This window comes from Callospermophilus lateralis, chromosome 3 (assembly GCF_048772815.1).
Source record: "Callospermophilus lateralis isolate mCalLat2 chromosome 3, mCalLat2.hap1, whole genome shotgun sequence".
NCBI lineage: Eukaryota > Metazoa > Chordata > Mammalia > Rodentia > Sciuridae > Callospermophilus > Callospermophilus lateralis.
The window spans coordinates 87,422,032-87,449,935 of record NC_135307.1 but is presented as its reverse complement, the minus strand read 5'-3'; the positions used below and the strand labels follow the sequence as shown (position 1 = coordinate 87,449,935).

The window sequence follows — 27,904 nt, the reverse complement described above, 5'->3', positions numbered from 1 at the left end:
TTATCCTCTACATGGAATCTCTTCTGTGTTCTGTGTACATCTTACCTAGGGGAGGAGACAGATTTCATGGGCTAAGAGCTCAGGAGGGTAGCAAAGGACCCCTCAGGTACCGGTGGTTTGAGAAAAGGTTGGCGCAGATTTTGAGTACTAGATTTGTTCTGTTTGTTTCTCTAGGATTCAGCTTTCCAGAAGGATCTGCAAGAACTGGAAGTAATTTTAGGAGAATAATCACATTTCAATGGCCTTTGTGACTTCAGGAATACTATTTAAGAGGGGAAAAAAATCAAGGATTTTTTTCCATAGACCCTGCTAAGATCAGAAAACCAAGCAAGACTGGTTTAGGCAGTGTTCTGCCCCCTGGGTCTGACTATTACCCACTACCGTTCCCCAACTTCTTGCCTGCTATCCATCAGTTAATTTATTCTCATGTTTTACCTAATGTAAAATTAGGGAAGAACTTGCACCTTGGGTTTCTGTTGTTCTTCCCCTTGAGGAAATTCTTGAAAAATGAAGACTTAAACTGGCAATTGCCCTAGGGTTAAGTGTGAGTGAATCCCTGAAGGCTGCTAGAGCTGAAAGATGAAGTAGCAGCACTGCCAGTGAGATAAATGAACTTTCAAAGAGCTAAAGGAACAAAGAGAACTTGTCACTCTAATGTTTTCACTGATTAATATTCATAATATTCATTAGCTATATCTGTAATCCCAAGATCATACCCTACTTACCAGACAAAACGAGGGGCCAGAGCAGTTCAATTAATGCCCCTCTCATCACTTATCATGTGGACTCTACCTATATTCCTGGGTTAAGGGGCTGGACCACTTGACTTCCAGAGTTCTGGCAGCTTTTGGAATGACAGCAATGGCATTAGGGCTTATTGTGCAACAATGATCTGAAGCATTATCTGGAATATATTTTAGCACAAGCTTGAAATAAACCAAAGTTGATAACAATGATGACGATCTTCTGTTTTTTCCTCCTACACATGAAATTATATGCATAGATAAACAGTGCACTAAATAAGATCTTTGATTAATGTTCTTTCCAGTGGAAAAATTTAGCTGCATGTAAAACATAGCCAGAGAGCTTGTTTTTATCCTGAACAAGATCTACTGCAACTAAATAAGTGTTCCCTGCCCCTCTTGTTTAGCACAAAGTCCAATTCCAAAAGAAGAGTAAGACAATTGTCTAGGTCAGATTCATCTAAGTACCATATAGGGCTGAGGTGCCTTATGAGAGCCAATATTTCACTGCAGAATCTGTCACTGTCTTTATAAAGACCAACCTAGGTTTATTTTGTGATGTAGAAAAAGAAGACCGGAGATACAGTCAATTCTGAGGATAAGCAACTTTTGTTATCTAAAACCCAAAGTTTTTGGATGGTCAATGAGCACTTTCAGTGAGAATATAGGTGTGTACTGCCGTGCCCACTCCCTTAAAGTCAGTCAGACAAAACTGCATTAAATTGATCTAAATATTCCCATTTCGCTGCATAAAGTAGGGGACCAACATATGCGGCAGCATATTTTCTGTCACATATCCCAATACTAGCTGAGAGGCCTTTTAAACTTAGAACTGATTAAAACCCATTCCAAGTAGAAGTCTTGACAACAGAAGGATCTCAAACCTCTGAAACAGAATAATCTGGGCAGGTGCCAGACCACTATAACCTGAGACTTATGGAATAAAAACAAGCCATAGGAATGTCATGATAGTTCAATCTTGTAATGTTTTCCATTAGATTGAAGGATACAAGGTCAATTACCTGAATGTAGGATTTCCTTTTCAGTTTTCAATACTTAATGCAATAGAAACTGACCAGCACTACTCAGTGCCAAAGTGGTATTATGGAAACCCTATCTTGAAATATTCATCTTGCTCTAGATAACTATCCTATAAACAGTACGTTCAGGGGCTGGGGTTGTAGCTCAGTGGTATAGTGCTTGCCTATCATGGGTCAGTGGGTTCGATCCTCAGCACCACATAAAGATAGACATAGTACCTTTACTTACGTATATATCTACAAGTAAAAACAAACAACAACAAAACCAATCAGTATACTCATTCTGGATTTCAGTGCACACTTGTAATCCTAGCAACTGAAAACACTGATACAGGAAAATCACAAATTTGAGGTCAGACTTGGTACTTTAGCAGACTCTCTCAAAATAAAAAGGGATGGACATATACTTCAGTGGTAGAGCATCCCTTGGATTAGTCCCTAGGACCACAAAAAAACCAAATAGTATATTCATTACAAAAAGTTATTTTATTAACAGCCTCATACTATATCTGCTTACTTAGTCTTTGAAATGCTTAAGATTCCAGAATTCAGTTAGTCTTAGTGTTAAGTAAAAGACCAAGCAAGTAGAAGAATAAGGACTGATAGCCCAGCAGGCCTCATCCAAGAGTCCTTAATCTAAATCAAATTTTTATGAGTTCAGGCATACAACCTTAAAACCTACATTCTAATTAACAGGGGAGTTTTGCTGATAGAGAAAAGATCCTATGAAGAGACTCACTCCTTTGGCTACAGAGCTCAGACATTTTATTTTATCATTATTTGGAAGTGAAAGAAGAAATCAGATCTTCCCACTATTTTTCTTGGAGACCTATTAGCCCTGAGTCCATTCCAAGACACTATGTCAAAGGTATTTTATACCTCTATAAACACCAAAGAAATCACAAAGATTAACATGCTCCAGAAGGAATAAACATTTCAGATCAGTTTGTGAATACTGACCTGTCTCCTATTTACACAATTAGAAAGGCTGATATAATAGCTATTTTCCTGGATGTCGTCCTGACAGACACAACAAGGAAGAAGCTTGTGAAGAACCCCAGGGAGCAGTCCTCTCCATTAGATTGCAGCACTTAAAGTTTACCACAGGGGGAAAAATCCAGTAATTCAGTCTTTGGCATCTCCCACACCATCCGCATTGATGGCAAACATAGCTTCAGCTTCAGGAAGACAAGGAGAGTCGTAGATTTTGCAGATTCTTGTTTCCCCTCTTCCTTTCCTCAGGTATAATCTGACCCAAAGACACAGACCAAAGCACCAAGTTATTATAATTACATCCTGACTTTATAATAGAGCTTTTTTAGATATATATGTATACGTGTGTGTATTTCCTACAAGGACATTAGGGATTTTAGTGCATTTCTAACCTGGAGAAATCCATTCTCTCTGACCCCTTTAGTGGAATGCTCATACTGAAACAGACACTTTTCAAAATAATCAGGCAGAGGTTCAATACTCACTCTTCAATAACAGAGTTTTAAATTCCTTTATGAACCCAAAGCAAACACCAGTACCAATCAGAGTAAGACAATTAGATTTAGCAAGAGTTCCTAAGTGTTTAATTACACAATGTCAGCTTTAATATGGTTTATTTTATTTTAATATTTATTTCTTTAGTTTTTAGGTGGACACAGTATCTTTATTTCACATTTATGTGGTGCTGAGAACCAAACCCAGTGCCTCACACACTCTATGCGAGTGTGCTACCAATTGAGCCACATCCCCAGCCCTTTAATATGGTTTAAATGGAAATGTTTTATTGTCATGTTTAGTTCATAGTTAATAGAACATATATTTAAGCAAGAAGTATTTTTTTTTTTTTTTAAGAGAGAGAGAGAGAGAGAAAGAGAGAGAATTTTAATATTTATTTTTTAGTTTTCGGCGGACACAACATCTTTCTTTGTATGTGGTGCTGAGGATCGAACCCGGGCCGCACGCATGCCAGGGGAGCGCGCTACCGCTTGAGCCACATCCCCAGCCCCAGCAAGAAGTATTAATGCCATCACCTTACCTGGTGGTTGATGCATGGGCAATGATGTTTCCTCCAATAGGCTTTTTGGGATCCGCAGCAAACATGGCTGCTCCATCCACTTGAGCTACCACTTGGTTGGTGATTACCACTGCTACACCAAACTGATGGAGAAAGGATGTCAGTTTTGTAGCTAGGGACATTCCAAAAACCTTAATGCTGCCACCACTTCCCCTCACAAAGCAACGAATGACTAAGGTTTCTCTTCATTTTTAAACTAATAACTTGATATTAGGTACTAATGTCCTCACCTCTCAGCAAGGTTCCTGTAAATTTTTGTAGCCCTGCAGCTTACCTCATCAGCAAGTCTCAGAAGCATCCGCAGAAACCTGGCCAAATGCATCTGCCTGGCTGAGAGCTCTCCTCGACCTGAGTAGTCTGTCCTGTAGAGAGCGGTGGCACTGTCTACAATAAGCAGTGCATACCTAAAGGGAACAAGAATTTTCTTTCTTTTTTTTTTTTTTTTTTATCTTTTGGTACGAGGGGTTGAACCCAGAGGCACTCTACTACTGAGTTACACTCCCAGTCTTTTCTATTTTTTTTTTTTTTTTTGAGACAAGGTTCTCAATAAGTTGCCAAGGCTGGCCTGGAATTTGAGATCCTCCTGCCTCACTCTCTTGAGTCACTAGCCCAACAAGAACAAGCGTTTTCTGAAGACTTTCTAGCCTGTGTCAGTTTCTATTCCTTTATTCAATCCTCTAAAATCTCATATTTTAATTTTCATATAGGTGTTTAGATTATGTTTCTTTTTTGTACGTGTATGGTGATGAGAATTAAATCTAGGCTCTCACACATGCTAGGCCAAGTGCTCTACCATTGAATTATACTCCCAGCCCTTGGCTTCATTTTTCATTAGTGACTCGATCACAAAACAAGAGTGTCAAAATAGGCCAGGAGTGACTATGTACACCCGTTATCCCAGCTATTCCAGAGGCTGAGGCAAGAGAATTGCAAAGTTGAAGGCCAGCCTGGGCAACTGAGTGAAACCATGTCTCAAAAAAGGGCTGAGGTATACAACTCAGTACTTTAAGTGTGTGCCTAGCAGACATGAAGCTCTGGTTCAATCTCCAGTAAAGCCCATGTGCATATACACATGTCATAAGCATAATAACAGAAACTAAAATTCTCCATTTCTAATTTGGGTTACTATGAACAAGATACAAAGAGCTCTGGGAACATATTTGGTATCTTCTGCTAAGCACATACCTAGACTCTACCATCATGGCTGACGCTTGATAAAGGAGCTGAGTCTGGTGGTCTGTGTTGAATCCTCGAGCATATGCTACATTATCCAGGACATCACTGCCAGAGAGACCATATCTAGAAAAGAGAACATTTCAGGTACAGAACTCAGTCGGGTGAGAAATTCGTTTCTAAGATTTAAATGACCAGGATGGGTAGGTAAGAAGTGATACTGACAGTGCTTTCAAGATCCAAGAATATAAATACCTTTTTTTTTTTTTTTTCCTTTTTTGGTGGTGCTGAGTATCAAACCCAGGTCCTTGTGTATGCTAGACAAGTGCTCTCCCACTGAGCTACATCCCCAGCACTAAATCCCTTTCTATTATGATATGCAGGCAAACTTCAGAGAAAGATGGCAGCAGCAATTGTTAAGAGTAGATGTACCTAGTAAGACTTTAAGATAAATCAAATTTATTCTTTGAGGACTCCAGATCTAGAATGAGAATTCCTAATTACAGGGAAACAATATTCTGCAAAACGCAAGGGCAACAAGCCAAAATAAATGTATCAATTTGAATTCACATCAACTATTGCTTTATGAACATTAAGCCTTCTAAAAAAGGGTCCCCAAACTATAAGTTCAAGGAAGGATTTTATTAAACATATTTCATTTCTTCAAAAGTCTCCTAATAGTTTCTAGTTACAAGAATAAAACAAGTTACAATTCAGAATGTGATATTTATGTATGTAGTATAACTGAGCGATATCTGAATTCAATTTACGGCTTAATGATTTTTTTTCTTTTGTGTCTCAAGAGCAAATAAAATAGCTCTTGTTTTCATAGAATGGACTCACTTCTGCTAACTAAGATATGAATGTTCAAGGTTGCTCAAGAAAGACAATTTTATTCTCATTAAATGTTAAGGGTTGGGGATGTGGCTTAATGATGGAGCACTGGTGTAGTAGGAAAGAGGCCCTGGGTTCATCTTCACACCATTAAAAAAAAAAAAAAAGTTTTGATTTATCTATCTGAACAGACTTAACCTGCACTCTTTAAAATTTCTTCAGTTAGGGGTCTCCTTGTATTGTCCAGACTAGCCTCAAATCCTGGGCTCAAGTGATTCTCTCCAGTAGCTGGGACTATAGGCATACATTACCACACCTGGCTTTACCTGTACTTATACAAAAGATTTCCTACATCTCTCAAATAGATGTGATTCTCCCTCTTCAGGATTTCTAAAAATGTGATTTGAGCTTTTTTATGACACTTGTGAAGAACTACTGTGTCATTCTTTTACTGGAATATAAATTCCTTTAGGGAAAAAACTGGGATGGGATTCACTAATTTCCTAGTATATTTTATATACCTATTAGATTCTGATAAATGTATTGAGCAGCTCAGGAGGCTGAGAGGAGGATGACAAGTTCAAAGCCAGCCTCAGCAAAATCGGGGCACTAAGCAACTCAGTGAGAACTTGTCTCTAAATACAATGGCTGAGTGCCCCTGAGTTCAATCCATAGTACCACCCCCGCAAGATGTTATTGAATGCTTTTATCCACACCCTGAACAATGTGAAAATAATGTATCATCACTTAAAAACAAATGGTTTTCATGAAGTATAATAGTTATCCCCTTATTTAATAGTTCAAAACAGAATGATCAATTGATTGCAGTGATGCACACCTGTAATCCCAGTGAATTGGAACACAGAAAAAAGAAGTATGTCAAGATTGAGGCCAGTCTTGACAGCCTAAGGAAACTCTGTCTCAAAATAAAATGGTTGGGGATGTAGGCCCCAGGGTTCATTTCTCAGTAAAACACAAGAGAAAGGGAGATATGGATGGATGGAGGGATAGTGCTTAAAGAAAATCCAGTGTTCTGTAATTGTTTGAGCTTATTCTACGTTCATGATTCTATCATGGGGATAAGGAGATAGGGATGGGGATAGTATTTTTTCTTTTTTTTGAGACATTGGGGATTACATTGCACATGCTAGCCAGGTATTCTACCACTTTGCCTGCACTTTAACAAATTATTTTTTTTTGGAGTCAGAGTCTCATTAAATTACCCAGGCTGTCCTCAAACTTGGTTATCTCTTGCCTCAGTTTCAGCTGAAATTTCAAGCCTATGCCACTGCACCTGGCTAATGGAGCTGTTTTCATGTACATGTGTGCTAATGCACACATTCTGGGAACCCTGTGCCATAGTAACCTGATTGTGGTTTAGTATTCTTCAAAAGTTCATGGCAAATTCTGTTCTGCTGGGAACAGAAATTGGATATTAGTTTAAGGAGGCCTATGACTTTCCAGAACTATCAATTGAAAGCAACATATATACATGGAAATTCAATTCTAAAAATTTTCTCACTAGGTAGGTGTGACTAAGATGAATTAATTTCTATTCAAACATATTTTCTTGGGGCTGGAGATGTGGCTCAAGCGGTAGTGCTCGCCTGGCATGCGTGCGGCCCGGGTTCAATCCTCAGCACCACATACAGACAAAGATGTTGTGTCCGCCAAATACTAAAAAATAAATATTAAAATAAAAAAAACCAAAAAAAAGAAAACAATTTTCTCTTCAATGAAAAAAATCATCATAAACATGGCCCTAATTAATAAAGTAATTAATTCATTAATAAATATGAGTGAATAGTTCTAGGGCTATGGGATACAGTGAGTGACCAAAACAAAGTTTCTATCCTCGTGGCTTATATTCTTCTATATTATCTGAATACTTCCTATATTACTGGAAAAAGTCTTAGTGATTCTATCCAAAAGACTGCCAAACAAGCCTGGGAGAGAAGACAGTTCAGCACATACAGCTTCAGAAAACTAAGGTCAGGTTGCAAAAGAGAATAATTCTTTTCTTCTCATGTAAGTAGAGGTAAAGTGCTACAATTATTGTTTCAACCTAATTTTATGCCTCAGTGGTATATATTCAACGGATTGATCCCTCTGATTATCAAATAGGAAAGAGAATTTGATTGTAATTATAAAACTAGAGAAAATATTCTCAAATTAATCAGGCAGGTTTCAACTTGAATCTGACAACCCAACATGAAGTAAATTCTCTTTAATTGAGTTTCAATAAAATGTGTAATAAGAATTAAATTATCATATTTAAACCTAAACAGAAGAAAATAATTTTGAGTTCATTTGAAAGATGTATCAACTTTACTGCAATATAAGTAATATACCAAAAAGCAAATGTGTTGTAAATACAAAATTGCAGATTTGTACAACCATCCACACAGTCCAACTGTGGAACATTTATAACCACAAATATCTCTAAGTCCATCTGCAGTTATTCCAGATTCTTACCCTCAATACATAATTTTATTGTCTTCATAGATTTTTCCCCTTTGGAAATTTCATATAAATGGATTGTACAGTATGTGATCTTTTATATTTAACTTCCACCAGCATGTTTTTAGGTTCATTCATGTTGTAACATGTATCAGTGTTCAGATATTTTTAAATTGCCAAACAACATTCTATTGATGGATAAAACATTGTTTATTAATTTACTAGTTGAGACATTTAATAAATTTAACAATAAATGTCATACACAATAGCTCTTGATTTTCTTTACAAGTAAGCACCATTCTAATTTATTCTGTCTCCATGACTTTGATTACTCTAGTACATACTAGTAGAATCACAGTATTTTCCTTTCATGATTGGCTTATTTCACCTATCATAATGTCCATACTGTTTTGTGTGTCAGAATTTTCTTCCTTCCTAAGGCCAAGTAATATTTCATTGTATGTATACATACCACATTTTGCTTATCCATTCATTTGCCAATGAACATTTGGGTTGTTACCACCCTTTGATTGTTGTGTTTTGATTGTGATTGCTGATTAACAGCATTTTCCAAGTGCTTCCCTGCTTTAAATTCTTTTGCATATACACTCAGAAGTGGAAATAACTGGATCATATGGCAATTATTCTGTATTTATTTAGGTACCAGGGATTGAATTCAGGGGCATTTGACCATTGAGCCACATCCCCAGAACTATTTTGTATTATTTTTAGATACAGGGTCTCACTGAGTTGCTTAGTGTCTCGCTTTTGCTGAGGCTGGCTTTTAACTTGCCATTCTTCTCAGCTTCCAAAGCCACTGGGATTACAGGTGTGCGCCACCACACCCAGTTTGTGTTTAATGTTTTTGAATAACCATGTTACTAGTAATTACTAGTACCATGTACAGTAAGTGGCTATTCTTTTTTTGCGCATTGATATTGAACTACATTAGCATCATTTGTTGAAAAGAGTCTTCTTTCCCATATAAATTGCCTTGGCATCCTTGTAAAATCTAATAACCATAAATTAAAGGTTTTATTTTTGAACTCTTAATTCAATTCATCCTTGTGCCATGATCACAATTACTTAATTACTTTATAATGAGCTTATATATTTATTTTTGGCAGTTCTGGGGACTGATCTCAAGGCCTTACATATGCTAGGAAAACACTGAGTTATATCCCCAGCCCTTTAAATTTTATTTAGAGACAGGGTCTCAGCTAAATTGACAGTATATGCGTTGGCCTTGAACTGCAATCCTCCTGCCTCAGCTTCCCAAGTAGTTAGGAGTATAGGTATGTTATCACTAATCCTGGTCATAATGAGTTTTAAATTGGGAAGTCTAAGACCTTCAATTTTCTTCTTTTTTTTTCAAGAATATTTTGTTTTTTCTGAGTCTCCTACATTCCCATATCAATTTTATAACTGGTTTGTCAATTTTGGCAAAAAAGCTTGCTGTAATTTTTATGGGAATAGTGTTGAAATCTGTAAGTCATACTAGGTGTGATGGTACATGCCTATAATCCCAGTTGCTCAGGAGGCTGAGGCCCTGAGCAATTCAGTGAGACTCTGTCTCAATTTTATTTATATTTATTAAAAATGGTGGGGATATATCATTTAGTGGTTAAGCACCCCAGGGTTCAATCCCCCGTACCAAAAAAGAAAAAAAAAAAATCTGTATATCAATTTAAGAAAGATTGCCATTTAATAGTAGAGTCTTTAACCCATGAATGTGGAATTTCATCTTCAGGTTCTGTTAGCAAGGCTTATAGTTTTCAATGTGTCTTACTTTTGTCAGATTTATTCTGAAATATTTTCTTTCTTTTTTGAGACAGGTCTCACAATGTTACCCAGAATGGTCTAGAACTATGGGCTCAAGAGATCCTTCTATCTCAGACTCTCAAGCAGCAGGAAGTATAGGCAAGTGCTACCATACCTGTCCACTGTTTTAATTCTTTTTCATTCTATTGTAACTGGAACTGTTTTGTTTTTTGTGGTGCTGGGGATTGAACCCAGGGCCTTATGCATGCAAGGCAAGCACTCTACCAACTAAGCTATATCCCCAGCCTCTGAAACTGTTTTTTGAATTGTTCTTTGATAATATATAGGAACACAATTAATTTTTGCATATTGACATAGTATCCTACAACCTTGCTGAACTTTTTTTTTTTTCTAGTTCTAGTTTTCGTGTGGATTCCTTAGGATTTTCTACATAGTCATCATGTCATCAGCAAATAGACAGTTTTACTTTTTCCATTCCAAAACTGGATGCCTTTTATTTCATTTTCTTATCTGACTGCATTGGCGAGGACCTACCTACCACCTTTTTCCTGACATTAAGAGGACAGCATTCAAAATCTCACCATTAAGTATGATGCCAGTAATAGATTTTTCATAGACATCTATTATGATTTAGATCTGAGATGCCATACAAAAGCTCATATTTGAGACGATGCAAGAATACACAGACACATCAGATTATGAGCTTTAACCCAATCAGTGTGTCAACCCAGTGATATGGATCAACTGAGTGATAATTATAGGCAGGTTAGGTGTGGCTGGAGGAGATGAGCCAGTGGAAGTGTATTCTGGGATTCACATTATCCCTGTTGGGCAGAGCATTCTGCTTCCTGATTGCTATGCCCTGAGCTATTTTTCTCCTCCACACCCTTCTGCTGTGATGTTCTGCCTAACCTTCTGCCCAGAGTAACTGAATCAGACATCTATATATGGACTGAGACCTCTGGAACTGTGAACCAGATAAACTTCTTCTCCTCTTATTCTTATTGTTGGGTCTTTTGGCACAGCAACAAAAAAGTTGACGAAAATAACAACCTTCACCAAGGCCTTGAACTCATTATTGACACTGAAGGTACCATCTATTATTGAAAGTGAGAGTGATATTGGTTCCCAAATATTGTTGAATTGTCCATTTTTTTTTCTTTCAATTACTTCAGGTTTTGTTTCACTTATTCTGGTGTTCTGCTGTTAGGTGTGTATATATTTAAGATTTTTTTTTATTGCTGGTGAACTGACCTTTTAATTTTAAAATGTCCCTCTTTATCAGTAGTAGTATTTTTTTGTCTTAAAATTTATTTTGTCTGATATAACTATTCATCCTCCTATGGTGACTGTTTGCATGTGACATCTTTTTCCATCCTTTTACTTTCAACCTATTTGTCTTTGAATTTGAAGTGTTTCTTTGGAAGTCATGTAGTTGGATTTATTTTTATTTATTATTATTTTTTTTAAATTTATTTTTTAGTTATAGTTGGACACAATGCCTTTATTTCACTTATTTATTCCCAGCCCCATAAATTTATTTTTTATCCAGTCTGACAGTGATTAATACATTGACTAAAGAATGCCTCCACCCCCTTTTCCTTTTACTACTGAAGACCATTCTTTTGAACCATATACATAATTTGGGATGTAAAATAACACAAGAGATATTCTTTAGCCAAACTAACACTGGCAATCACTAGTGTTTTAGTTTTTCTGAGTCTCCTACATTCCCATATCAATTTTATAACTGGTTTGTCAATTTTGGCAAAAAAGCTTGCTGTAATTTTTATGGGAATAGTGTTGAAATCTGTAAGTCATGCTAGGTGTGATGGTACATGCCTGTAATCCCAGTTGCTCAGGAGGCTGAGGCCCTGAGCAATTCAGTGAGACTCTGCACAGTGACAAGTGCAGCCATATATTTTCTAGTCTAATAAGTAACCTACCTCTCAGCCACTGCTAGCAGTCGTTCTGGCCTAAAGGTACCCTCAGTGTCGATGTACATGGCCTTTCCTTCACCTCCACCCCGGTCAATGGGAAGCTAAAGAGGAAAACCAAAAAACAACAGTGGAAATAATTGATATTTCTGATACAGGTGGACCAAGTTCCCCATGACAAGTCTATAATTCCTCCTACTCCCGATAAAGCAGAGAAGAAAAATAAAAACTCTAAAATGATAAGAGGCAGGAAGAAGTAATTTCCTTTGGATGGAAACACAGTTGGTATTAGACATGAAGCTCTCATATTATGTCTAATAGGACACAAAGCTAGAATCTTGTCAGAGTTAGAGTGCTCAGAAATATAGTTCAAAGTAGGTGAAAAAATTTGACTACACACCAATAGAAGATGTATTAGTTCATTAGTACAAATAATTAGAAGATCATTTACCCATTTAGGTCTAATTAACAAGGGATCCTAATTCAATTCCCAATTAATCTTAGCATCCAGAACAAATTTATACTTCACTTTTTAAAAGAACTTCTTTTTTTGTTAGTTGTAGATAGACAGAATGCCTTTGTTTATTTATTTATTTTTTGTGGTATTGGGGATTGAACCCAGGGCCTGTACATGTGAGGCAAGCATTCTACTAACTGAACTATATCCCCAGCCCGTTTGCTTATTTTTATGTGATGCTGAGGATGGAACCCAGTGCTTCACACATGGTAGGCAAATGCTCTGCCACTGAGCCACAGCCCTAGCCCTATATTTCACTTTATTGAGCAGAGTTCATTTCAAAGGGCTACTGAAGGGGCTTGTCAATGGCTCAAAAGCATCCATAGAAAGTTTAAAATATAAGCAAGAGACATGGTATTTGCTGCAATAGTATATATAGGTGTTAAAAGTGAACAAAGTGAAAAAGGAAAACAATAGTTTGTTATAGAAAGTAGGGAGGAAGGAAGGGAAAAAAAAGAAAAAAAAAAAAAAAAAAGAAAAATGCTTAGCATGCATGAAGCCCTGAATTTAATTCCCAGCCTCAAAACCCAAAGAACCTAACACACAAAAAACTCCAAATCCCCAAACCTCAAAATCATACACACACACCCAATGAATCAAACAAAAGAGGCAAGAAAAGAAAGGAACACAGAATATTATGAAAACAGTCTCATAGGCTACAAGGAAAACTTTTTAGACTACCCATCCCATGTTAGACACCTTTAAGTTAATTCTACAAATTTTAAGTGAATGATGCTTTAAGGATAGTTTCCAATCTAGAAATCTATTTTGGACCCAAAATTCCCATTTGGATTTTGAGGAAAATCCTTTAGAACATTTTACATTCAGGGGCTGGCAAATACCCAATGCTATTCTTAGAAAAAACTTTTTTCTTTATCCATTTTTCTATCAACAGGCATCTGGGCTGTATCCATAATTTAGCTATTGTGAAGTTTGCTGCTATAAACACCGATATGGCTGGGATTAAATAAAGTCATGTAAATCATTTAAATAGTACTTGATGTACAGATTTCCCCAAATTTTAGGGCACTGATTTTGTTGTATACTCTACTGTGGAAGGCTTTGTTAATTTAGAAAGAGAATAATTATATTACTATTTGGAAAGTTGGAAGATAAAAATTTTTTATATCGTGAATGTATGCAAGGAACAAAAGACATGTATAAAACAAAAGGAGGGCCTTGACAGAGGTTAAAAATGTAAAACCAACGGCCAACAGGATCAAAGTAGAAGCTTTTTGAAGTTTGTGGAGAGGAGGAAATCTGGATACTCTGGGGCTAAGTCTCCAGGATATAGATGAATGATTTTCCCTCTCACTTTCTGATATTGTGAATGCTATCATAAGAAAATTCTTTTGCAACTGGGTGGACCTCCTTAGACAGAAGGGAGGCCATAGGTAACTAGGCACAGATAGGCAGATTGATAACAAGGAAACAGAGAAGGTGTCAGATATAGTTGAGTCAGTGGTAGCCTGGAGCAGATGCTGATCAACTATAGGCTATGTTCTCCAACTTGCCCTATTAATGCGACCACAGCCATCTTGTGTTATTGGGCTACAGCACAATCTTTTTAGCTGTTTTTAAATAACTGCTTAGTATCATAATTTAACTCTTCTTCCTATGCATGTTGTTTCTCATTTTTACCATTTTAATGGTAAAAAAATTCTTTGTATATTTACTCTTTGTATATTTCTGTGAAAGAAAATATACACACACACATATAAGAAAGGTAAATGATAAAAAAAAAACCTATAAACTATATATATATTTTTTGGTACCAGGGATTGAACCCAGATGTGCTTAACCACTGAGTCACATCCTTGGTTCTTTTTAAATTTTTTTGTTTTAAGACAGGGCCTCATTATGTTTCGAGGCTGGCTTGAACTTGCAATCTTCCTGTCTCAGCCTCCCAAACCACTGGGATTACAGGTGTGCTCCACTATGTCTAGTGAGCATATACTTTTAAATTTAATACATATGTTAAATTATTTTTTCAGAATTTTAAAAATTGTTCTGTAGTTGTAGATGGAAAGAATGCCTGTATTTTATTTGTTTATTTTTATGTGATGCTAAGGATAGAACCCAGTGCCTCAGACATGCGAAGCAAGTACTCTGCTACTGAGCTACAGCCCCAACCTATCTTTTCAGAATTTTTAAATTAGTCTAGTACTCTGAACAAATATGGAGTGTATTTTTATATTTTAACTGTAGCTCTCAACTTTATATAATTTCAGTGTTAGACATCCAATTCTCAGCAAGTTTTCACTTCATTAAGTTGAGAAAATCTGGACAGTGAGAACAAAGAATGTTTAGATATAAGTAGTAAACTAACATCCTCTCTATACCCCTGGTCCTAGCTCTTAGACTAGTTAAGTGTAATCCTTTCAACTTTTAACAAATTAACATTCCTTTTCTCTGAAAAAAGATCAAAGATCTATACTTGCTCAGCTATCTGTGAATTTTTAAAAAATATTTTTAGTTGTAGATGGACAAATAGTTTTATTTTATTTATTTTTATGTGGTGCCGAGTACTGAACCCAGTGTCTCATACATTCTAGACAAGTGCTCTACTACTGAGCTACAGCCCTAGCCCTGAATGTTATATTTATAAAGAGTCTACGTTTACCTGAGACCTTTGCTTCAGTTTATAGTCAACAGGCAATATATGACAACTTAATAAACATTCCCAGGTTAGGATTTTATTTGTAGAACTTCAGAGCATTAGCATATGTTTAATTGCCATGGCAATGATGAACATTATGTACTGTGTAAATATTTATTCTACATAAATCCCTTTCAAAACAACATGGGGGGATTGGAGATGTAGCTCAACAGTAGAGCAATTCTTTAAAACAAGGAAGCCCTGGGTTTGATCCCCAGCATGACAAAAATCAAAGCAGTCGTTAACATAGGTAAAACATTTCTATTTAAAAAGGTCACACAGGGCTGGGGATGTGGCTCAAGCGATAGCGCGCTCGCCTGGCATGCGTGCGGCCAGGGTTCGATCCTCAGCACCACGTACAAACAAAGATGTTGTGTCCACCTAAAACTAAAAAGTAAATATTAAAAAAATTCTCTCTCTCTTTAAAAATAAATAAATAAATAAATAAAAAGGTCACATAAGGGGTTGGGGTTACAGCTCAGGGGTAGAGCGCTTGCCTCGAACTTGTGAGGTATTGGGTTCGATCCTCAGCAGCACATAAAAAAATAAAGATATTGTGTCCATCTTAAAAAAAAAAAAATCTTAAAATAAATAAATGAATAAATAAATAAAAGGCCACACATCATGTTCAATGACCCATGTAAGGCTAAATCCCCTTCCAACCACTATGCTAGGTATCAAACCCAGGGCCTCACATGTTAGGCAAGTCTTCTACCACTAAGCTACATCCCAAAAGGGTAATACAGTTTTTTTTTTTTTGTTTCTGGTACTGGGGATTGAGTTCAGAGGCCCTTTACCACTGAGAGCTACATTCTTATCCCTTTTTATTTTGAGACAGATTCTTGATAAATTGCCAAGGCTGGCCTCAAACTTGTGATCCTTTTGTTTCAGCCTCCTGAGCTGCTGAGATTATAGGCATGTGCCACCATTCCCAGCTCCTTAAGCAATATCTTAAATAGTGCTTTTCTACTTTAGCTATCAAATTTCTAATGGTTCTCAAGCAAGTTTCATAGCTTACTACCACTCTCCTCAATATTTTGTTATCTTCAAAGTTCTTTCTTTCTTCTTCAAACTCCTTCTTTCTCAGATTTATTCATGAGGAGGGCCAACAATGACACAGGTGTACTTGATATTGAAATTCTAACTTGGCTGTCTCATAAGACATGGTAATATTTTGGTTTGCAAAGAAAAGATCAGTGGAGAGGGCTAGGTTGTATTTCAGTGGTAGAGTGCTTGCCTAGCATGTGTAAGCACTGGATTCGATCCTCAGTACCTCAAAAATAAATAAATTGGGGGCTGGGGATATAGCTCGCTCAGTAGAATGCCTGCCTCACATGCACAAGGCCCTGGGTTGAATCCCCAGCACCACTAAATAAACAAATAAATAAATAAATGGTACTGTACCTATCTGCAACGTAAAATAAATAAATAAATGGAAGATCAGTGGAGCAATCAAAGAAGCAATAAAATGGTAATCGAGAAAGGTAAATGATAGAAAAACAAAAACTATCAAGCTGGTTTGCTTGATATTAGATAAACTTATTCATAAAGAAACAGAATATTCTTCTACCTTAACAAACAGCATTCATCATCTCAAGAACATGGTGGGCCCATGTCAGGGCATAGTGAAGCATGCCTGTAATGCCAATGACATGGGAGGTCAAAGCAGGAGGATCTCAAGTTCAAGGCCAGACTCAGCAACTTAGTGAGACAGACTGTCTCAAAATAAAAAGGACTGGGAATATAGCTCAGTGGTAAAGTGCTCGAGTTCAATCCACAGTATTGCAAACAAAATAAGAAGTAATTTTTCTTTGAAATATCAAGAATGATGATAAAGTCTCAAAAAATTTTGATGCAAGAATTGGTTCATAAGAATAGTCCAGATTCTATGTACCTGGACTGACCCACTCCCAGGAATTATATCCTTAAAGCCAGAGAATGTGAAGATGACCTATTCAGAAAAGAAAAAAGGCACCCACTAAATACTGTTAGACACTAACAAGGAAGTTTGTTAGCTTTCTCTTCTATATTCTACACTCTCATGTAGATATTTCATTTTCAGAGATTCCACTGTTACTTCTGTATATGACTTGATTCCATATTCATCAATACTGGTAGATAAGATGGGTACAATGGTACGTGCCTGCAATCCCAGTTGCTTAGAAAGCTGAGGTAAAGGATCACTTGAATTCAGGAGTTCAAAGCCTGCCTAGGCATTGTGTTGAAGACCCTGTCTCATATATTGAACCCAGTGCCTCACACATGCTAGGCAAGTGCTGTACCACTGAGCCAGAGGAAAAGGGACACTCATCCATCATAATTTGAAATAAAGATGGGTAAAATTGTAGCTGGATTTGCAGATTTGATGTGAAAAGCAGGTTAGATCACTGGCTCAGAGTGAGGGTTGAAAGAAACATGAAGGTTTGAGGAGAAAGGACCAAGTATGAGATAAAGTTTAGGAGAACATACCTAACTGGAGAAACTCAGTAGATTAGCCAAACAGTACTGAATGCTAATCTAAAGGTTGTCATCTTGAATTTAAAGTGAAATCAGTCAATTTATGGTATGATTTTTCTTCAGTATGATCAGTAAATAATTTGGGTTCAAATACCGAGAAATAGGAATCCTCTAAGGTTGGTATCTCTTCAAGTGGATACAAAAGTTGAGGTTATTTCTAAAGGAATTACTTTAATGATCAACCATAATATGCAAACTAATGAAAAAAAGGGCAGGTAAACCCAGGAGAGGCCTAAGGGATAAGACAAAGTATTTGAAATCAGTGATATGGAAGTTTCTATGATGTGGAAGATTTGTAGTAGGAGTCTATCTTCCAACTAGTTATTGGAGTCCTGAGGATAAAGAAAGTCCCTTTATGTTTGTCCTAATAGATGTTTGCAAATACACAAGACAACTAATCCTTGCTGATTTAATTAGCTCACCTGGCATGTTACAGCTAGTGTATGACAGATCTGGGTCTTCCCAGTTCGGAATTCCCCAAACATCTCTGTGATAGATCCAGTTTCAATTCCACCTAAAAGCAACAAGAAGCACTTCTCAGAACAATAAAATGTTGAGACTACAATGAAACATTAGAAATGTTGTTGGAGCTCATCAGAAAGATGTTTTTATAACTTAGAAATTGAAATTTCAATAAGTAGTAACTTTTAAACTTATTTTGAAATAATTATAGATTTATAGAGTTGCAAAGAAATGTACAGGGAGGTTCTGTGTACTCTTCATCTAGCCTATCAGAAAGTTGACACTGGTATAATCTAGAGTTTGTTCAGATTTCTCCAGTTACACATGCACACACATGATTGTACAGTTCCAGGCAATTTTATCCAATGTGCAGCTTCAAGTAACTACCATTAATAGTTGGGGGTGATGGTGTACAACTGTAGTGTCAGCAACTTAGGAGGCCGAGGTAGGAAAATTTTAAGGTTGAAATTAACTTTAGCCACTTGGTGAGACCCTCTCTCTCTCTCAAAAAAAAAAAAAAAAAAAAGAAATAGGAAAAAAGAAAGAAAGAAAGAAAAAAGGTGGGGGGTTGCGGAAGGCTAAATGTTTACCTTGGTGGTAGAGCACACCTGGATTCAATTTCTAGTACTGGGGGTGGGGTGGGGTGGCAGGGTGGAGATGCACCAAAACAAAACCAAAAAAACCTACCACCACAACCAGGATACAAAACTGTATTGTCACAAATCAATAAGCAGCTATTTAAAAAGATAAACTAAGTGTATCTTATATACCTGACATTGTAGTGTATATTTGTATGTATTACTCATTTATTTTGAATAACCTATAATGTAAAAAGTCCTTTTTTCCTCATTTTGGAGAAAACTGAGGTGTATAGATTTTAAATGATTTTCACCATGTAAATGCTGGGAGGGTAAGTTTGGAGAGAGGATGAACACTCAAATTTGAGCTTTATTCCAGAATCCATGGCATTTTGTACCCAAAGAAGGAAGAAAAGTTGAATGATGAGATAACTGGGAAAGAAGCAAGAACCAAATCTAATTTATAGCAGTTAGATAGCTATACCTTCAAAAATTCAAAAACCCTAGTTTTCCTTAAAGTCCTGAAGATTAGTGTGCATTACACTATTAGTATTCAAACAGAGTACTTTGGGAATGGGGGTATAGTTCAATGGTAGAACATAAATAGGATCTACATTCAATTCCCATCACCACCCATACCTAAGTACAAAGGTGATTTTTAGTCAGCAAACTTTCAACCTTGTGGTAGAGTAGATGATAACTAGTTTTATTCCTTAAGCAGAGGAAGTTTATTGTCTGAATGTAGTATTAAATTATTTAACTTGAAGATAATTTTAGGGGCTGAAAGTGTAGCTCAGTGATAGAGAGCTCGCCTATACATGGGAAGCACTGGGTTTGATCCTCAGCACTGCATAAAAATACAAACAAAAGATAATTTTAGTATTTTATAAGTCAAATTCCAACCCCAAAAGTTTTTTAAATTTTTTATTTGTTCTAATTAGTTATACGTGACAGCAAAAGGCATTTCAACTCATTGTACACAAATGGTGCACAACTTCTCATTTTATCTGGCTGAACACCTGGCAGTCTTAATTCTTCAATGTGGATACTTCCCTTAACTCTTAATCATATCTAACATGTAAATCATGCTTAAATATTTCAGTTTTGTTCCTATAACTTGCACACTTTGCTAATCAGTTTACAACATGGGTTAAAGAATTCATATTACCTTGAAGTAGTTTGTCAAGCTCTTTGGAGCCAGTAGTAATCTGTATGATCTCTGACCGTCTTTGATGGAATTCAGTTGCAGTGGTGAAACCCATTGGAACTAATTTAGCTGCCTCAGCCTGAGAAAATTAAGGAACGTTAAATCAACCAAATAATAACCCTTACCTGGAAAGTCTGTGATCAAAGTGCTAGAACTACAAGTCTTCTCTAAGATACCAGCGATACCAATGCTGTCTTTCAAAGGTTTCTACTGTCAAATTCAAATGAATTTTTTTTAAGGCGTAGATCCTTAGCATCCGGGAATTCACAACATAAAATATCTGAAATCAAATCCCTTTCTATATCATTTTGCATATCTCAATTTACTTATTTTAGATTTACATTTATGTGTTCCCAGAAGCAGAGAACTGATATCATTCCTAAAACTAAGATATGACACCGCATAAGTGAAGACCCTGTCAGCTTTTGTTCAGTCATGAAAACTGATGCCCAGAAAGTGACAGCAAATAGACTTTGGGAACCCCTGTTGGCATTTAGTCAAAATCACAGTATGCCTTTATCTTCTTTTCATGGTGCTAGGGATTGAATCCGTGCAGAGTACATGCTAGGTAAGTGTTCTACCACTGAGCCATATCCCCAGCCCAAATTAATCTTTTAACAAAAGTATTAGAAACTCAGAATTTTTTTTTAAGTTGTAGATAGACATAATAATTTTATTTTTGAATGTGGTTCTGAGGATCAAACCCACTGCTTCCTGCATGCTAGACAAGAGCTCTACCACTGAGCCACAATCCCAGCCCTCAGAATTCTTTTTATATATACATATATATTTTTATATTTTATTTTTTTAGGTGGACAATATCTTTATTTTACATTTATGTGGTGCCGAGGATTGAACCCAGCCTCATGCATGCTAGGCACTGAGCCACAACTCCAGCCCTCAGAATTCTTATTTACAATTAAGCCACCACTTCAATAAACATTTAATTAAGTAACCCAATAAATGATTTCATACTCACATAGATAGCAACATCTTCACTCTTATCACTTACATTAGGAATTACTTAGAGTTTTTTAGCACTGTAAATTTGACAAATTGAGACTAAATAAATATGTAGATTAATATCTTACCAGTGTTTAAAAACATAAAAGCTCTTAGTGTAAGAATATACGATAAGGGTTGGGTTCTGGCTCAGTGGTAGAGCACTTGGCTATCACGTGTGAGGCCCTGGGTTTGATCCTTAGCACTACATAAAAAGATAAATAAATAAAATAAAGGAATTGTGCCTACCTACAATTTAACATTATATATATGTGCATATATACACATATTTTAAAAATATACAATAAAATGCAGATGAGGAAGGGTTAGAGTACAATAAAATAAAATATCTGGGTTCTGGTCTTAGTTCTGCTATCCTCTGCATGACCTTGACTCAATAATTAAACCTCTGGTTTTAAGCTTCCTTATCTACAAAGCAGGAATATTAACCCTACTTATCATTCTTAGTATTCTTATAAAGGCAAAATGAGAATATATGTGAAAGAGAAGGGATTTCAAAAACTAAAGTGCTGTTAAAAAAGGGATTATTAAATTAACACTTCATATTCAGTTAAGCCAGTAAAATCACTTTTATATTATAGTAAAAAAAATAAACACGATTTGAAATCACATTCTCTGTTATTAAAGATCTCATCTATATAAAAGTTAACTGAAAGATTCTCATTAAAGAAAACATAGAGGCTTCAGAAAATTGAGGCAAAAAAATTGGCTAGGGTATAGTGTTAGTAGTAGGGAACATATTTAGGCTAAGTAAAGCCCTGGGTTTAATTCCTAGGACATGTATTTACCAACACACAAAATTGCTCATATTCTTACCAACCAGAAATAACAATGTAAATATTTTAGTATATTTATCCCCAGTATATGTTCTATACATAAATTTATAAATACATTTGACAAAAAAATCAAATATATATATTTTGTTCACTTTCCTTATATAAAAAACATTTTATTAATAAAAAAGATATATATTACACACCAGTCATTTCTGGTGGGAGTATAAATTCATAGTTAATTTAGTAGCATTTAAATCTAATTTCATGATATTGAAATTTACACAAGAGGAAAATACCAAGGTAAGCAATTGGACACAGTCTCTTCTGGAAAGGGGACCAGGATCATAGGGGAAGGAGGAGGATGGAAGGAGGAAGACTATCTTTCACTATTTATTTACTTTTTTGTACTATTCCCAATAATGCCTTCCTAGGTCACAGAGCTGAACTTACCAGAATTTTATCAGCTTTGGCTTCACTAATTCCTTTAATATTTATTAATTCCTTCTTTGGTGCATAGGCAACAGCCTCCACAGTATGGAAGCCAGCTTCTTCTAATTTCTTCACATCATTGGCATTTATGCCACATTGCTGCAAATAAAATCATATTTAAGTTTCAGATCTCTCACTTGTTTAATATGTAACCTATCTAATTCAGAGGATTTCCCCCCCTTGTATCAGGGATAAAACCCAGGGGGGCTTAGCCACAACCCCAGCCCTCAGGGGCTTAACCTCAGGGTCTGAGTAGATTAGGGCCTCGATAAATTGCTGAGGTTGGCTTTGAATTCACAATCCTCCTGCCTCAACTTTCGGAGCTTCTGGGATTACATGTATGCACCATCATGTCCAGCTTAATTCAGAGATAAAGTAATATATTTTATACAAAAGACCTGAGAAGTGTGACCCACATATGAGCTATCAAATTACAAATTATCAACTTTTTCATTATCAAAACCAGTGTTTAAACTAGCACTAGGCAACCACCAAGAACATAAACAAGAATAAATATGGGAGCCATCTGTGGAGGCACACCTGTAATCCTAGCAACTTGGGAGACTGACAAGTCTGAGTCGAGCCTCAGGAAGTTAGAAAGGCCCTAACCAATTTAGAAGACCCTGTCTTGAAATAAAAATATTAAAGGGCCTAGGGATATAGCTCATGGCAGAGCATCCCCCAAAGATTCAATCCCCAGTCTAAAAAAAAGAAGAAAAAAGGAATAATGCTAGAAAAGATGTGGGGAAAAGGAAGTTTTACATTGTTGGTGGAATTGTAAATTACTATGGCGGTTCCTCCAAAAGACTAGGAATGGGCCTGGCATGGTGACACAGGCCTATAATCCCAGCAACTCACGAGACTGAAGCAGAATTGCAAGTTTGAGGCCAGCCTCAGCAATTTAGCAAGACCCTGTCTCAAAAATAAAAAGGGTTGGGATATGATTCAGTGGCTAAGTATACCTGGGTTCAATCCTTAGTTGTCCGCCCCCAACATGGTAAAAATATTCAGAACAGAATATAAAGCTATAAATCTAATTGCATGCATAAGACCCTGGGTTCAATCCCTAACACCACACACACACACACACACACACACACACACACACACACAAAAAGAGTTATAAAATGAAGTCTTTCTCCTGGCATCTTATCATAAGTACTGTTCTTCACAAGAGGTAACCTCTATTAGTTTCTTGTGTAATTTTCAGAAGATATTATGCATGTGTAAATGAATATTTATTTTTAAATAAATGGGATCATAAAAAAAAAAGAATGGGCAAAACTAGTTTTGGTTACTAAACATGACTATTTTTTATGCTACTTCTCAAAGTGAACCACCAAAAGGCACTTCTTTCTCCTTATTTACAAAGTTAGGTTTGGTATTATTAGCCACCAAAACTATGGTTTCTGAGAGAACATGAATTAGTGGACAGATATGCATATATGTGGGGTTCAGTGAGGCTTTAAGAGAAGGGAAAGATTAGTATTTGCCCTCAGAAACCAATACCTATGTGGAAGTATAAGGATGCTCATGGCACCAAAAAATGACTCTGAATTCTTAAATGTTTATCAGAAACCAATTTAAGTAACCTTTAGAGTCTTGAAGCTTAGTTGGAGATGGGAGAATTATGCAAAAGGAAATAAAAAAATCAAAAGTTTTCCCTCTCATTTCTTTCAACACAAATCAGTTACAACAGGCCAAAATACTGCAAAGCCCCAGTTCTGGTGCTTGCTATTCTTAGGCAGGGTCACAAATTTGAGTTTGGCTCTTATACCTTAACAATCCCACACTTTCTTCCTGTCTATGATAGCACAGTAACTTCAGCAGAGATCTGGGTGAACAGAGGGAAGTGGCTCCCTTTTCCTCCCTGCATAACCAGTCCAGGCCACCATAGTTCCTGGACAACAGTTTCATACTTAGTGCAAGCATACTTAATCCATTATAGGATCCTAGCCTATTTAAGAAAATCCAGCTCTGAGAAAGAAAAACAAAACGAAGAGAAGTGTTCACAAAAGAAAAGACTTGGCCTGATATGTTTAGCAATAATATCAAACCTTTCTACATTATTTTTTTTTTCGGGTGAGGGTGGGGGTACTGGGGATTGAACCAGGAGTACTTAACCACTGAATCACATCCCCAGCCCCTTTTATTTTTAAATTTTGAGACAGGGTCTTGCTAAATTGCTGGGATCACAGGCATGCTGCTCCACCACACCAGGCTCCACAGGATTCTTGACAACCTCTGAAAATTCTTTGGGTTTTTACCAAGGAATAAACCTACAGTTTATGTAAAGGTTGCTATCCCCGATTAGGTAGAATCTAGTACAGCATCATAATTAAAAAATTAGTAACTATGAACATACCTCTAACCGTGAAACAGGTTGTGGGCCAAAGCTTTCTTCTTCAACTGAAGTATCTGCGTTTGCTTCAAGCTGCATCTGCATAGCCATTACTGAAACAAACAAACAAAAAAACAGTGGCCAACATTATGAACACTAAAGAACTACTATGGGAGTAAGGAAAGAGCCTTAAAGTTAGTTTTGCAACTAATCTCCGAAGAATTACTGTTGGCTCTCCCTATTGGTGTTCTACATTGAGGATTTAACCAACTATGGATTGACTCAGCCTTCTAAGTAGTTGAGATTATAGCTGAGCACCACCACACCACATGTAAGGCTATTATCATAGTTATATACTCAGCTCAAAAAGAACTGAGAACAAAAACCATCAAATTATCTTCAAGGTATATTAATGAAAGTGTAAAATTCTTATGTCCACAATAATAAGTGGACTTAAATTTATATAAAAAACTGGGTGCCATAATCCCAGCAATTTGGGAGGCTGAGACAAGAGGATCTCAAGTTTGAGGCTAGCCTGAGCAACTGAGATCTTATCTCAAAATTAAAAGGGATGGGGATGTAGCTCAGTGATAGGGTGCCCCTGGGTTCAATCACTAGTAGTGGTGGCGGTCACATCAAAAAAATCTGGACAAGGGCTGGGGGATATAGTTCAGTGGTAGAGCACCTCCAGAGGGAGGAAGAGAAGAGATGAGAAGAGAAAGAATCTGGACACATATGAGGACAAATTTAACCCCAAAGATAATAGGAACTCTACTCTTGGAAGACTTGACAGAAGACAGAAGACAGGATGATCATTTGTTATTAACTGGTTTAGGTCCATCTCTCTCAGGTGGAAAATTTAAAAAACTGTGAATTGATGTTAATTCCATATCAGAATCACAGGAATACATGTAAGTATTTTCTTTTATTATCTATGAAAAAGATTGCAGAATAATGGGGAAGGATGGTCTGTTTAATAAGTAGTGAGTGCTGTGTTGAGTAGATAGCCTTATAGAATAAAATGAACTTGACACATCTCTCACACAAGGGGAAAACCAGATTTCCAATTTAGATTTTATACTTGAATATAAGAATATTTTCACAACCTTAGGCTAGATAACGATTTCTTGAGTTGGGTAAGTAATGCAACAACTAAAAAGGAAAAAGAAGACTACAAAACTGGACTATATTTAAATCAGAACGTCTATTCATCAAAAGAAACCACATAATAGCATGAAAAAAAAAATCAATCACAGTAGAAACTATTTACCACATAGACTGATAACCAGAATAAATAGAACTCCTTCAAATCAGTAAGGAAAAAACAGAAAACCCAAGAGAAAAATAGGCAAAAGATGCAAACAAGTATTTCACAATAGAAGATACCCAAATGTCCAAGAAACACATGAACAAAAAGCTCAACCTTTTCAGTAATCAGGAAAATTAAAACCACAATGAGATACTACTTATTCCCACCAGAAGAGCGGAAAAATAAAAATACAAATACCGACATTTGACGAGCATGTGGAAAAACAACATTGTATGCTGTTGATGTATTCAAAAAAACAGGCCAAGTTAGTCAATGGTATTAGAAGTCAAATATAACACAAGGAGGTTCAAGGCAGGCTTCTGGGGTGTTGTTTTTTTTTGCGCGGGGCTGGGAATGAATCTAGGACTTGAGTACTGCTGGGATGAGCCATCTACCACTGAGCTATATATCCCGAGCCTCAGCATTCTATGTCTTGACCTGAGTGATAATTACATATTCATTCTGTACTAATTCACGGAATTGCGTACACTTATGATTTATATACACACACAAACATATCCCTTTAGAAATTTAAAATACAAAAACCAAACTTCATTCGGGCCATTCCCTAGGCATTACGTGAACCATGAAAGGTTTCCCATATTAGATGACGGGAAACATCATCTAATATGGGCAGTTGTAGGTTGGTACTTTGTAGGCAAAACCAGGTTCCAGGAATTCAGAAACCTTGACTGAAACATTAATTAGGTCTGACTACCACTCTCTGGATCTAGGCTTCCTCAAAAGTCCATCAGATGAACGCCGGGTTTGAAGCACTAAACACCTGGGACAGATTTTTTTTTTGCTCTACAACGAGCTCTGAGGGTCAGTTAGGCCCGGGCATGTCCCTCCCCGCCATCTTCGGGTTTCTCAGTTGGCGGGAGGGGCCGCTAGAGCCAGCAGCGGGAGCACGGGCCGGGTCAGGACGCCGCTAACTATAGGACAAGCCCCGGCTCTGGAAAGGAGACCAACTGTGCCTAAAACTCACCTGGGTCTGCAGCGCTGCTAGGTGAGACGGGGCAAGCACTCCGACTTCAGTCCACTGGTCTAGCGCGCGCTCCAATTCTCGACACGGTAGTCGGCTTTCTGTGCACAACCCAAGCAAGTTTCAGGACCCAACTACGCGTTTCGGAAAGCGCCTCAGTCACCTCAGCACTGGCTCTCCAGCCGCACTTCGGCCCGGGCGACTTTCAGAAATCCCGCCAAAGACTCTCGGGCAGGGTCACGTCCGCGTCGACGTGACGTCGCCCCGCCCCTCTCGCACCCGCATTTTAGTCTCTTCCACCTTTGGTCGCGAGCATAGAGATGGGCCCCAAGAATTTGAGCGCGAGTGATACTGTGGATTACGCTCTTCCCTTTCTCCTAAGGACTGGTTTAAACTTTGCGAGTTATCGCTTTCTTCCCAGATAGAGGACAAGTCCCAAGAAATGGTACGACAGGCCTGGAACTACATCTCCCAGTATGCACCGCTGCGGAAGTTTCGGCTAGCGATACTGGCGGCTTTGGAAAAAGGTGTGGCTCGAGACTATTTTTCCTGCAGCGTCGAAAAGTGAATCATTGATCTTAACTGGCGCTCTGAGCCTCCCAAGTTAAAAAAATTGAGAAAATAATAAAACCTAAAGATTATTGGCCCCTTTATCTGGTTTTCCGATTCAGTAGGTTTGGGTAAGTCTGATGCTGATCTAGAAACCATGATTTTGGGAATCATTGCATTATTAGCTCATAGATGTTAACTTCCTAAGAAACCTTTTTTTTTTTTTTTTTTTAAGTTTTACCCTGGAATTGAATCCAGGACCTTGCACGTGCTCTGCTAGTAAGCGATACTCCCAGCCCCCACTTTTCTTTTACTGTCCATTAGAGATACAAAGATAGCTGTGGTTTTACTTGGTTCTTACATATTTTAATCCTGTTTTCAGTTAGATGAGTGTAGGCAGATGGCTTGGTATTCCCTCTAAACTTTTTTTTTTTTTTTTTTTTTTTTTTGAGGCA

The 27,904-nt window shown here is 37.0% G+C and overlaps 2 protein-coding genes across 4 annotated transcripts in view; one reads left to right on the top strand and one right to left on the bottom strand.

The window, feature by feature from the left end:
- The window catches only part of Rmdn3 (regulator of microtubule dynamics 3), a 29,226-nt gene extending 17,943 nt beyond the window's left edge, over positions 1–11,283 (top strand). The window contains exons 12-13 of one of the 3 annotated variants that reach the window (XM_076850566.2): positions 10,154–10,238; positions 10,495–11,283. In XM_076850566.2, the coding sequence (XP_076706681.2) occupies positions 10,154–10,238; positions 10,495–10,520 (111 nt within the window). In that variant the 3' untranslated portion in view covers positions 10,521–11,283. Of the gene's footprint in view, positions 1–174; positions 957–10,153; positions 10,435–10,494 lie in introns of those variants that run through there. The other 2 variants (XM_076850565.2, XM_076850563.2) reach the window with 2 other exon arrangements.
- On the bottom strand, positions 2,847–27,133 carry Rad51 (RAD51 recombinase). The gene is made up of 10 exons (XM_076850567.1): positions 26,904–27,133; positions 24,631–24,719; positions 22,227–22,364; positions 19,939–20,056; positions 18,153–18,244; positions 12,047–12,141; positions 5,037–5,150; positions 4,126–4,255; positions 3,813–3,934; positions 2,847–3,032 (listed from the first exon to the last, which is right to left on the bottom strand). The coding sequence occupies exons 2-10, from the start codon at positions 24,715–24,717 to the stop codon at positions 2,909–2,911; spliced, it is 1,020 nt and encodes a 339-aa protein (XP_076706682.1). The 5' UTR covers positions 24,718–24,719; positions 26,904–27,133; the 3' UTR covers positions 2,847–2,908.
- Between the last annotated feature and the right edge of the window lie 771 nt (positions 27,134–27,904).

What these genes read in the sequence shown, in the direction of transcription:
- Rad51 (XM_076850567.1), bottom strand. Translation starts at nt 24,717, where the DNA reads ATGGCTATGCAGATGCAGCTTGAAGCAAACGCAGATACTTCAGTTGAA. An exon ending in CCAAAGCTGATAAAATTCTG is followed by an intron (nt 20,057 to 22,226) that starts GTAAGTTCAGCT and finishes TAATTTTCTCAG; the next exon opens with GCTGAGGCAGCTAAATTAGT. An exon ending in GCTTGACAAACTACTTCAAG is followed by an intron (nt 18,245 to 19,938) that starts GTAATATGAATT and finishes TGTTGCTTTTAG; the next exon opens with GTGGAATTGAAACTGGATCT.